Source organism: Aotus nancymaae, unplaced genomic scaffold (assembly GCF_030222135.1).
Source record: "Aotus nancymaae isolate 86718 unplaced genomic scaffold, 86718_ANA_hifiasm-v0.15.2.pri h1tg000007l, whole genome shotgun sequence".
In the NCBI taxonomy this organism is placed as follows: domain Eukaryota; kingdom Metazoa; phylum Chordata; class Mammalia; order Primates; family Aotidae; genus Aotus; species Aotus nancymaae.
Window position 1 is genome coordinate 38,318,598 of NW_026988418.1, and position 13,706 is coordinate 38,332,303.

At 39.8% G+C, this 13,706-nt stretch overlaps 1 protein-coding gene across 5 annotated transcripts in view; it reads right to left on the reverse strand.

Moving 5' to 3' along the window:
* The window catches only part of SLC44A5 (solute carrier family 44 member 5), a 471,551-nt gene that overhangs the window by 138,913 nt on the left and 318,932 nt on the right, over positions 1-13,706 (reverse strand). For all 5 annotated transcript variants that reach the window (XM_064372514.1, XM_064372515.1, XM_064372516.1 and 2 more), the window contains one exon: positions 10,798-10,846. In XM_064372514.1, coding sequence (XP_064228584.1) covers positions 10,798-10,846 — 49 coding nt within the window. The remainder of the gene's footprint in view (positions 1-10,797; positions 10,847-13,706) is intronic.

Genomic DNA, 13,706 nt, shown 5'->3' on the forward strand with positions numbered 1-13,706 from the left:
TTTTCCCTGTGGAATATGTCTATGTTGTTAAATGTAACAGTAGTTTATTCTCTTTACTGTATATACTGTATTCCATTTTATAAACATAAAATAATTCATTTTGATGATGGTCATTCATATTGTTTCCAGTTTGCATCTATTAAAAATAATTCTGCCAGGAAATAAATAAATAAATAAATAAAGGTGTGGCCATTTCAGAGTTACTCCAGATCCGTCCCTTCTGGGTGGCTGAGGCTTTGTTGGACCTAGCAATTTGAAAACTCTTGCTTCTTTTCCCTTTTTTTCACAAACACTGATCACTAGTAAAGAGCCTGCACCACAGCTACATCTCAGCATCTGCTTCCAAGAACCCAATCTGCAATACATACCTCCATGAATCCAATTCTCTTTTCTATTCTCTTATCTGTTAAATCATTTTCCTCCTCCAGGGTCTAGCTCAATGATACCTCCAAGAAACTTTTCTTGATTTTTTTAGTCAATAATAATTATTTATTTTACTCTGTTCCCCGGAGTTATGCTTGTACTTCTATTTAGCAAATCATTCATTTTTAAATATATTAGCATTCATGGTTGAAATTTTAAGTTTATTGGAAGCATAGTCTGTGTTTTATTCAATTCTGTATGCCCCACTAGAGTGAAAGAATAAACTAATGCACCATCTGGAATCCTCCTTAACCTCTTTATTTCCTTCTCCATAAAAACTGAAATGAAATTCTGCCAATATTTCATCTCTGATATTTTATACATATGCCCATTTCCCTTCATTTTTCAGCCATGTTTTATTTAGGCTCTACTTTTTGGTTTAGCCAAGCAAATCTACTTTGCATGGTACATGCCTACTCCTATTTTTAAGCCATTGCAAGACATACTATTTACCTCCTTTGCCAACATGATCCTTCCTTCAATATATTGCTCAAGATTTTCCTACTACATGAAGCACTCCATGGTACTGTCACCCAACTTCAGTCACCTCAAGATCTCCTGGTTTACGTAATTTAGGTATCCAATATATGCCCACAAATCATTGTTCTTCATCACTTTTAAGTGACGAAGTTATATGTTACCTTAAGTCTTTCCTAGGCTAGAATAATATTCTATGTGGCAAATGAAATATATGTGTAATGTATGTATATGTGTGTGTGTGTGTCTGTGTATTCTAGATTAACAATATATGAGGTTTCACTTTCCCATTGCCAAAATGTGTACTTCATACTTTCCTCTTCAACACTCGACACTCCAGCCCTGGGCCTTCCACCACCACCACTGCCACCCCTCATCACCACTGCCACCCACCCCCACAACCATCCCTGCCTGATGGTCTTACCTCATACTTCATTGAGAAAATAAAAGCAACCAGCAAGACTATCTCTTCTTTTCATTACCAAAACTACTGACACTCCAACATCATCTCCCCTTTTCCTTGCTTACTGTCTTAAAACTATGGTTAAAAGTCCCTGCTTCCATCATAGGCCAGACTCTCAAATGGTGTTCTGGACCCATCTTTAGGACTTTGTATCCATAATTTCTTCTTTCTCTTGTGTCATCAGTGGCCTTCTAGATACTGTCTAGCACCACACACCACCATGTTCTAGTATGTCCTATCTTCAGAAAGCTCTTCTTTGACCCCAGCTTCCTTTCATCCACCAGGAAAACTTACGGAAAGTATTGTCTTTATTGCCTCTGGTAGCCATCTCTACTAGATTCAGCTCACAATCTCTAATCAACTCTTCTTAGTCACACTTTAGTGTCCATTGCCACTGAGATAGCTCTTGATGAGGTCACTAATGGCTTTCATGTTGCCAAATCCAGTGACCATTTCTCAATTTTCATCTTATTCGACTTCTCAGAGTAATCAACACACTTGGTCACTTTAAAAACAAAACAAAACAAAAACCCAAACTCTTCTTGTATCACTTTCTCTTTTTTTGGCTTCTACAACATCTCATTCTCCTGCCTTTTCTCCAACTCACTGGGTGCTCTCCCATCTCCTGTACTGGTTCTTCCACCTCTGCTTGATATCCAAGTGCTTTTGAGTCGAAGTTTTGTTCTTGGGCCTCTCCTCCACCCTCCTAAGTGTTCTTATCCAGAGACTCGGCTTTAAATATTATCTGCAAGCTGACAACTTCCAATTTTTGATCACCAGCCCTCATTTTACTCTTCACTGAGTTCCAGACTCATGCATGGCATTCACACGCTGATCCCTATTTAGTATCTCAAACTTAACACAGCCAAAGCAGAAGTCTTAACCTCCTTAATCTTTTCATTTGTACTATAGGGGAGCATCATCTGCTTGGTAGTTCAAGTCACAAATATAACAGTTATTCTTGACTCATTTTTTTCTCTTGCTTTTTACATCCAATCCCATCAGTAAATGCTGCTGCTTCTACCATCAAAACATATCTTGAGTCTATACAAGTCTCTCTATCTCCACTACTACCATCTTCCAAGTGACTGACTTCTTCACTTAGACAACTTTAAAAGCTTCCTGTGAATCTCCTTGCTCCTGATTTTGGACTCTTACTCATAGAGCAGTCAGAATGAGTTTTAAAAACAGATTAGCTCACTCTCCGACTAAGACCCTCACATGGCTTTTCCACTGCACTCACTATAACATACTTAGCTTGCAGAGCATCTCCTACCCACCCACTACCCAAGTCCCACTCCCATCCACCATGCCACACTCACATGGGCCTCCTCTCTGCTCCCTGAACTAAGTGTATTCCTGCCTTAGAGACTCTTCATTTTGTCTCCTCTATCTGACATGCTATATCCTCAGACTCTGCATGATTCACTCCTGTTATCATTCAAGTCTCATTTCAATTGTCACCTCCATAAAGAGATCTTCCTTCATCACCAACTCTAAGTTAACACTTCCCTCCTCTATATATTATTTAACAGAGGCACTGTTACATCACTCTGTTTTTCTCTCTTCCTCGAACTTATATTCGTTTCTCAGATGTTTTCTGCCCTATTTCCTTCCTCTTCCAAGAAGACAGCTACCTTGTCTATCTTGCTCATCACAGTATCTCTAGTGCCTAGAAGACATAGGGAACGTAATAGATGCTCATGAATGCACACAAAAGATGCTCTATGAAAAATGCCACATAATTTAAAACTAAGAAAAATGTTCATATACTGAAGAATTGGTATATTTTCTCCCAATAAAAAGAGCTGTATAATCCACTATGTTTTTCTTTTTGTTTTGACAAGTAGGAAGCCCACTGATAAATTTAATTTCAATACCAGCTACTATATTAGTAATGAGTCAAAATTTCTTTTTAGGACTTTGAATTTCTATGTGCATTTTAATAATTCTATTGCATTCCAGATGTTTTAAGTCATTTCACTTAAGATCTTTTCTAGAAAGAGGCAGCATAAAAGTATATAAGTAAATAGGAATAAAGCTTCAGTGTTCCATAGTTGCCCTTTTTTTCTTTATACACTAAAGAGCATACTAAACAAATTGGTATGTGTCACAATACTGAAAATAACTATTATTATAGAAGGTGGAAAATCTGTCTGAAATTTAGTAAAATCATTTATTTTTACCTGAAGCATTGGAGGGGTGGTAAGTTCACTATCATGAAAAGATTCAAGGAAAGAATGAAGAGCCACTTATCTGGGATGTTGAAGAAGGGGTTCATTCATATAAAGGAGTTGGATTAAGTGGTCTCTAAGTCCTTTCCAGTCCTGAGATTCACTCACTCTGTGACTCAACTCTTAATGCCAAAGCACAGAAGAAAGAGTTAAGCTGCCAGGCCCAGTGGCTCATGTCTGTAATCCTGGCACTTTGGGAGGCTGAGGCTGGTGGATCATGAGGTCAGGAGTTCAAGACCAGCCTAGCCAGCATGGTGAAATCCCATCTCTGCTAAAAAATACAAAAATTAGCAGGGCATGGTGGCATGCACCTGTAGTCCCCGCTACTTGGGAGGCTGAGGCAGGAGAATTGCTTGAATCCGGGAGGTGGAGGTTGTAGTAAGCCAAGATTGTACCACTGTACTCCAGCCTGGGCAATAGAGCAAGACTCCATCTCAAATAAATAAATAAATAAAAGTGAAAAAAAAAAAGTTAAGCTTCAGGCCTTAGTGATAAGCACATACAGCACTATGCAGACACATACCACACATTCTTATGAATTCTAAAGTGTTGTTATCAAGTAGACATCTCAAATTATTGTGACAACACTGTGCTGTCTCCTAAATGTATGCTGTTCTCATGTTTGCTTCTTGTTGAAATAATTGGTATGCTTTTTCTAACTGTAGAGGGGACTTATATATCTGAAGGTGGGACTCATTATTAAGAAAAATATGATTAAAAATTATAGTAACAAAAAACACAACATTTTTAAAAAATGTAGGTTGTGTGTTGTAAAAATGTCTGAAAGAGGTTACAAACCATTTTGACTTATGAAATAGTTTGGAATAAAAAGGCTATATCCATAGCACTTCCTTTGAAACCTTTTTTATAAAGTCTCAAATGTAGAAGGAAATGAAGAGAAATAAAAGTAAATAATTGCCCCAAATGGCTAATTCCTCAGAATACAAGAATGTGAATTGAAGATGTGCTCTAAACCTGGCATTTATATTCTTCATTTGGAATGGAGCAAATGGCCTAATGATTAATAATTTATCAGCAAGACTCTTCCACAGAAAGGTATAGACTAGCACTCATCTTTAATATTTGCGGCCTGTCTCTTTTATTCCTCATTGCGTAAGCTTATTCTTTTTTCTGTATTTTTGCACTTTAAAATGTCACTGCCTACAAGTTATTCCTGATAATTATGAAAATAACCTAAAAACTCTGTAGGCACATTTAAATCAAGGTTTTTTTTTTTTTTTTTAAAGTATTAGTTAATTATGCTTTCTATGTGCCAGGAATTTTGCTATGTGCTAGAAATACGAAGATAAACTAAGAGAAGTTCCTCCCCGATAGAGTTTGCAGTTTAGTCGGAGAGGCAGATAATAAATAGATTAATGTGATCAGAAAAATTAATAGTTATTGACAAGGGCTCTAGAAAAAGGAGAGTGTGTCTACTACTGAATGGAGTAAGAAGAATATAGAAAAAATTCAAAGAGGAGGTGACCCTTGGATTCACACTTGAAGACATTCCAAGAAGAGCCAAGAGCACACATCCAATATGAAAGCCTGAGAATACTCACCCTTTCACTGTAGCCACACTTGACTTCTTTCCATTCCTTAAACATTCTAAACTTGTGTCCATCTCAGGGACTTTTCATTTGTTATCTTCTGCCTCAATGCTTTGATCCCAGATCTTTGCATGGCTGGCTCCGTCTTGTTATCCAGCTCTTACCTGTCATCTGCCCAAAAGCCCTAACAACAACCCAGTTCCCCATTCACTCTCAACCATATCATTTAATTGCATTTATGCTACAGTATGTATCACTATTGAAAGGAGTTTATTTATTTCTTTGCTTATATAATTGATGTCCTATCTAGAATCTCAGGTCTATAAGAAGCCAGAAGCTTGTCTGTTTTGTTTACCGGTGTGTCTACCAGGCTGAGAAAAGTGCCTGGCATATAATGCGTATTTGCTGAATGCCTAAATAAATTATCATCTTGGCTCAAAGTTGAGGATGGACTCAATCCAGGAAAAGACAGAATTTTGGTAGGACAGAGTTGGTTAAAAGGAAAGCAAGACATCATTTAAAAGACAATTTCAGTAACTCAGCTGAGAGATTATGAAATCCTCGACTCAGGCAGTGGTCCTGGGAGAGCAGAGTTCTAAGAGGTAAAAAGAAGGTAAAATCTACAAGGTTTTAGGATATTGTATATTCACAGTAGGAGCAAGAATCTACTAATACTGTGTCTAACAACTAGTTTGATTACAGTTACATTCACCAAGGGAGGAAACGCCATTAAAGGAGAAGGAAGGGTATAAAGGGCAAAGGAGTTCATGAGTTTAGGTTTTAAAATGTTGAGTTTAGGATGCCCATGGCACATCCAGGTAGAACTATCTAGTAGAAAGTCAGAAATATAAATATACTTCTGAGGCTTTTTGAAATACTGATATATTTCTTTTACCAAAACACCTATATAAAGGGGACATCTTGAAAGAACATTAAAGTCTAATGTAAAATTCTCTCTTCTGAAAAATATCCTCTGATCAACCCTGGAGTGAATTGCAAGCACTCTTCCTTGGTGTTCCAAGAGTAGTCTGTGCAGTTATAATACCAGGATGTAGTTAGTTGCTTGCTTGGCTGACTCTTCACTTAAGCCATGAGCTCCACTGCATAGAGCTGTACATAGCAGACCTGAGAGTAACAGTTTTGATGATGTCACACCACTCCCCTAATACTAATTTCTCCAATGAGTTCCCGTTGCCTAAGAATCAGCTCCAAATGCTTTAGCATGGTATCCAAAGCCCTACATAATTTTGTGTTCACATATCTGCCTCAACAATCTCACTCTGAGGTCTCTAAACCCTTGAATAAACTCTCTGCTGAGGCAAACCAGTTATGTACATTTCTGCAGGGTCTGAAAATTGATTTTGTCATGCCCTAGAATTACTCCAACTCAGGGATGATGACTGGCACTAACAAAGCTCACAAGAGACTGATGTCTAAAATCAGAATGCCAATGAAATAATTTACATTGAGAAATTTAATTGCTCAGCCGAACTGATGTTCATGTTTCCCTGACCAGTTCATTCCTCCCAGTAGGCAAACTACATGAAAAACGTAATTATCAAAAGGTTGCTTGATGAGTGTGGAGTCAGAACAAGGGGAATTACATGCACAGAATGTCTAATGGCATTCAGCTGTGCTAGTCAGTGGTCAAGAGAACAGGATCCTTACATAGGACCCTCACGTCAATTTGACTTCGTGCCCTAATCTGGAGAGTTCTTGGATGAACAGAGTTGTTTGATCATCATTTGTACTTCTCTTTATATATGTTAATATATTGAATAAATTTATCATCAAGGCTTGCTGGACTGGAAACCTTACAGGTTTCATTGTGGCAACTATCTACATCTCTGCTTTAATTACGTGTTAATTTCTAGCTTAACCCATAGAAAGCAGTGCTATTTTCTAAATTCCTAAGTTTGGAGGACGTGCCCCCCATAAACTGTAGTCTTCCTTGCTTTGTGGCCCCACCCAGGAGTCAGTTTCTCTGACCCCAGCCTCAGAGAGCCCTTCCTCCCCTGAAATCCTGCAGCAGCCTTCGCTGGAGACCACACATTTGGTGCACAGCCCATGCTACTTGTGCTTGCTCTTTAACTTTTCATATGCTTGTGTGGTCTTCCCTTGGAGGACAGAGGTGTGCATTCAGTATTTGTGTAATTAACGATGAGGTCTAGCTTTTCATTTTTTCTCAGTAAACCCCTGGTTACGGCACCTATTCCTTGGGTGGCTTTCTGTTTGTAAAAAGTATGGCTATTACTATTATTATTTTTGAGACAGAGTCTTTCTCTGTTGCCCAGGCTGGAGTTCAGTGGCACAGTCTGAGCTCACTGCAACCTCTAGCTCCTGGGTTCAAGAGATTCTCCTGCCTCAGCCTCCTGAGTAGGTAAGATTAGAGGTGTGCACCACCACACCTCACTAATTTTAGTATTTTTAATGGAGGTGGGGTTTTGCCATGTTGGCTAGGCTGCTTTCAAACTCCTGGCCTCAACTGATCTGCCCACCTTAGCCTCCCAAAGTGCTGGGTTTACAGGTGTGAGCCACCATGCCCAGCCAGAATATTATTTCTTTCATAGCTATGCTTGAAAATGTCAGCATCCTTTAAAATTGCATCCTTTTTTCAGAAGGGTTTTTCTATTTAAAACAAAATAAAACAAACTTCATCTCTAAAACCTGAGATGATAGTATGTGGCCTTTATTACAAGATGCTAACTGTAGTAATTTGGGCTTTATTTCCCTAGACTTGGATCACAGGTCAAGCAAATGGTCATAACATTTTAATGACTTTGCCCTGATATAAAGAGAGAGAGATAAACAGAATAAGCTGAACTTTTTGCATGAGGACCTGTAAATCTTTGACCTCCCTTGACACAGCATACTTAGATCCACATCAACTGCAGTGTCATGCCCCCTGTAGACATTTCATAAAAATTAATTGACTTGAAAAATAGTCTAAGGTGTATTCCATGAGACCTATAATGCAAATAGCTCAGAGAACTCTGCTACTACTTTCCTGTTAGCAGAGTATCTTGTTTAGGAGTATGAACCCAATATCACACCAATGGCATCTGAAAATGGTATAGGGTTCAGAGAGCATCTTAGCAAGAGCTTTAAATAAAGACTTAGAAGTCCTGAAGTTTAAACCTGTAAGTGAATCTTCACTTACATATGCTGACAGTTTTGTCTCAAGTGTGGCAATGCTATGGCCGATACGCAGCCTCCTTTGAAGTTCATTCTTGTATTTATCCCTGGATTCAATGTCACACTGCTTCCTTCCCATTCTTGTTTTCTTTCCTTCACTCCTTAAACAAATGTGTATAGTACCCCTTACTCTATCAGAAGAATTACGCTAGTTGATAATAATACAAAAATGAGATGTTCTTATCCTCAAGGATAAGTGGGCATATCAGTGGGCTTTCTACAAGTCAGTACAGAAGGAGAAGCAGTGAATTACATGGTTCTTACCTAACAGAAGGAAGCATACTAATTCTCCATTAAATAAAATTTAATTGGGTCTACATTACAAGATGAATTTCTCATGTAGCATCTTATCGAAGAGCTTTTATTTCTTAGTTTTCTATGTGTATTCATTTCCAATGTCTAATGTACTACCAAGGATAGTGCTAAAAACCTTTTCACTAATTAATCTTTTTCTGATTCTGTTGAATATAGGGGAGAAATCTTGGAGCCTGAAGATCTACTTTGTGAAAAGGGGCTGGGAAACACCTTAAACTATCAAAATCACCTTCTCTTGGTTATTGGACAATAGCTCTCACACACACAGTTCTTAGTAGATGGGAAGAAATGAGACACTGAGTTCACCTCTCCTATGAATGACCATAATTCCTTCACCTTTTCTCAAAACAACTACAGCTGGGTGGTGACTAGGCACAAAATGCTGCCCTCGTGAACTGAGGGAAGTAAACAGAACACAGAGGACTGACAAGCAGAAAATGCTGTATGAGTGTCTGAATCCCCGATAACATTTTGGATTTCTCAGGAGGGCCGCATGATGTAAGCACAAGGTGTTATTAAAGCCAGTCCTGCTGCTAGAGGGCATATGGAGAATTGGGGGCTTCTTACTTACTCCTTAAACACCCCAATTATTTTCCCAGTAAGGACAGTGTAGAACCCTGCTGCCTGAAAAAGTTACAACTGAGCCAAATATGTCTTCCTGTAGTTATGCCCCATGGTTTTACAATGCTTTCCTCTGTTCTTGGATTGAAGGCGGAGGAAGGTCTGCCCACAGAATGACCAGCTCACCTTTGAAGGTCTTTGTTGTGCCGGAGGCATCACAAAAGGCCCTGGGTAAAAATAAATGACTTTCCTCACAGTGATTATCACAGTCATTTAGACTTCACCTGAACTACCCGGTTCCATTATTAAATTCTAAATAATGGAAGACAGGAGATCTCACCTCTTTTGCTACACCTAAAACCAGCCAGGCCTAATTCTGTTTTCTTATCTATGGCCTAGAAAGGCACACCTGTAATCGGTATTTCCCCTTTCTAAATGTGTCAGTCTATTTATTATAATTATTATTACTGTTGAATCTGATTTATACCTAAAGTTCCCTTGAGGCCAATAGGCTACATTCGATGCTTACAAATAAGTTATTGTAAAATGGATGTAATTATAGTAAAAGTAACCACCACATTGAATGAGGCTGTTTGTATACTAGACAACAAAATGTATTCATGGTGTTACCATGGAGAGAATGGAGAGATTTTGGACTCATTTTAAAGAAGGCACCTTTATTCTAAGCGTGCCTTTAAATGAGTAACTTGAAACAAATGACTTGGTTTTTTACAAAATTAGAACAAACTGAATATACATCTCTTTAAAGCTGGGCTATTACAGGGACATAACAGTAAATGCTAATGTACGCACTGATGGTTGGCACATGCAAATGAGCATGCTGATCGCTAGTTCACATCACCATTCATTATGGCACACAACTGCCAGAAATCAAAGTTAAGCAAAAAGCAGCTACCAACTGCATAGTCTTGCCTCCTTATGGAGCCATTTTGCCCCACAATCCCCTTTGTGATTAGCAAAAAGCTTGGAAATGGAGACTAAAATAAATAATAAGAGGACTATGAATTACTGGCTAATTTTTAAATGGCACAGAACCTTGGAGAGGGGAGGAAGCACCAGCTGAGATGAGTACGTATTTCCCTAGAGCATTTCACATGATGCATTGGTGAATGACTGCCTCTGAGAAAGCACTCTGATCTTGGAAGCTGAGCGACACAAATACTTGGCGTCGAAGAAGTTGGCATGGCAACCTTGCATTTGTAATGGTGAGTCCCAGAGTAAACAGGTGCATAAAGCAACTACTTGAATGAGTTTGCTTCTCTACAAAGTGGTTAAATCTCATAAAGGATTTTTTTGTCTTCTCTTTTTGAAAAGTACAAACAGTCTAATAATGTAAGGCAGTTCATTTGCTGAATGGGGGAAGATATTCATGACTCATAGAAAGATTTATTCTCTGTACTTCCCCTGTGTAAATAAGGTGGGATTTAGGCAGAAATAAGTCATTTCCCCCTCACAGCAGACACAATTCTCCATTGACTGGAAAACAGTACCTCCCCCACCCCCAAAACCTTTCTGTGTATGTTTAAAAAAGCACATTCCCAACAAAGGAATTGCTTACCTGTTGCCAACAGGCCCCTTGAAATCTGGGTCGTATGTCCTTGGATCACCTGCATTTAAAACAAAGATATTTTAAACATATAAGCCAGCACAAAAATAAATATAAAATATTAATAACAAATATCTACATATCGGTTAGTTCACTGCTCAGTGCAGTGATGAATTCAAACTTTGGTTCAATGAAACATTAAGTACGTCTTGGTTACAGCTGTCAATCCTTTCTCCTCTTTCCAGCTTAGAAGCAGGACTGGGAATAGTGGTTAAGGAACATACTCCATACGCAGGTGAATGTATCGTCCCACCGTACTGAGCATCAACATTAACAATTGTATCCAGGGTAGTAAAACTTGAAGCCCTTCTGGGCTGCAAAACCATTTTACCATCAGCCATCACCAAGTCTGCTGAGGACTTATGTGGTGCACAGTTTAATATGAGATACCTGCTTATCCCGTTTCACTCATTCCTCTCAGTAGACTAGGCTTTCCTTCGAGAAGTTCAAATACTAGTTACTGTTGGTCTCTATCATGTTGGCTGTATGGTATATAAAAATTAATGTTCTATTACAGAAACATTTTTATTGCATTTTTTTCAACATACTGGCAGACTTTATGCCATCTGGTAAGGTGCCCTTGTCACTGTGTTGCATTAAGACTGTGATCTATTACCCTTTTCTATAAACAGTAAAAGTACACATGGAATGGCTTTTTTTCTCCCTACATATACTGTGTGGGCAGACCCAGTAACAAGTTATGTAAAGCCATTCCTGGCCAAGGGTCTGCATTTTGCAATCCCCAACCTCTTGACTCTTCCCCTACAATCTAAGCACTCCCATTTGTTCCTCTAGGGATTCGTCCCTATAAAAAGGTCTGGTCCTGAATTAGAGATAATTTTCCTGTTTGAGACAGTCTATATGTACTCCAGTGCCAAGTTGTCTAGAACACTGTCAGCTTCTCTTTTTTGGACAGCTTGTCTGCCTCTGCTCACTGCAACAGATAATATGAGAAGTGCTTAAGTCCCCTTTATCTGAGAACTGACCATCCCCCTGTCCCCCAGTCCACAGGAGTGGGTTTCTAGTAGCCACATTGCTTCTTTGTGCCTGTTTTCTGGCCATGGCCAACTGCATCTGGTTTAGACATTGGGTCCAAGCTGGGCCAGTCAGATTCTCAATCCCAGAAATTTAGAATTAGAGTGGACAACGAGTTATTCTCAGTTGAAGATCGGAACTGCAAAATAACAACCATGAAACAAGAGAAGCAGAGAAATCTGGTTTTCAGAAAGAAGTTTTTGAAGTAAATGTTCAAAGAGAAGCAGAGGTGATAGTCCTAATGGCCTTTATCCTGTGGCCTAGTTCCTACCTGAAGCCCAGGGTTCAGTTTCATGAACTACTTTATAGTCTTAAACTGTTTTCCCTTTTCTCACTTTTAACTAGTTCAAGTCAATTATATGTAACAAAAGAGCCAAAGAGTCTTATTAATAATTCACTCTCTCACCTTACATTTCAACAATTTATTTTAACATTTTTTGGATCCTTGCCATGAACAGGTAGTATCAGGATATGAAGAATTTTTTAGACTAAGTCTGCCTTTATGAATCTCAGACTTAAATAAGAAATATAAGTTCGACAGGGCTGGGCATGGTGGCTCACATGTATGATCCTAGCACTTTGAAAAGTCAAGGCTGGTGGACTGCTTGAGGCCAGGGGTTCTGACCAGCCTGAGCAACATGGCAAAACCTCAAATTAGCTGGACGTAATGTCTCACACCAGTAGTCCCAGCTACTCCGGAGGCTGAGGCATGAGAATCCCTTGAACCCAGAGGGTGGAGGTTCCAGTGAGCTGAGAGTGACACTGTACTGCAGCTTAGGTGACAGAGCAAGACGGAAGGGAAAGGAAAGGAGGGGAAGGGAGGGGAGGGGAGGGGAAGGGAGGGGAGGGGAGGAGGGATGTGGGAAGCGTGAGGGGAAGGGAGCGGGAAGAGGAGGGGAAGGGGAGGAGAGGGGAGGGGAAGGGTGAAGGGGAGGGGAAAGGGGGAGGGGAGAGGAAGGGGAAGGGGGAGGGAAGGTGAAGGGGAGGGGAAGGGAGGAGAAAGGGGAGGGGAGAGGGAGGGGAGGGGGAGGGAGGGAAGGGAAGGGAATAAAAAGAAAGAAAAAGGAGAAAAGGAGAAAGAAAGAAAGGGAAAGGAAGAAAGGAGGGAGGGAGGGAGGGAGGGAGGAAGGGAGGGAGGGAAGGGAAGGAGGGAGGAAGGGAGGGAAACATAAGCTGGAAACATCATTGCAACACTGTGTGGTAAGAACTCTGATAGAGAATGCTGTGGGGCACAGAGGGGGTCATGAATAAAAAGGCTTCATAAGCTCCTAACACTCAACTTTGGCTCAACTTTCTGTTCACACTCTGACCCTGTGCTCTTTGACTTGAATCTTTCACTCTGATTTTGAACTTTAATGTTTGCATCACTCCTGGTTCTAGATTTTAGTTCCCAAATCTGTCTGAATAGCGGAAATAGCTGAAAAACTTCTAGGGGTACAGGTTTCCAACAATCCCCCACATCAAATACTCCGATTCTATAGATCTGAGGAACGAGCCTAAGAATCTATATTATTTTATTATTATTATTATTTTTGAGATGGAGTCTTGCTCTGTCATCCAGGCTAGAGTACAGTGGCATGATCTCAGCTCACTGCAACCTCCGCCTTCCAGGTTCAAGTGATTCTCCTGCCTCAGCCTCTGGAGTAGCTGGGATTACAGGGGTGTGCCACCACACCTGGCTAATTTTTTGTATTTTAGTAGAGACAGGGTTTCGCCATTTTGGCCAGGCTGATCTTGAATTCCTGACTTCATGTGATCCGTCCACTTAGGCCTCCCAAAGTGCTGGGATTACAGGCTTGAGCCCCACACCCAGCAGAGAATCTGTA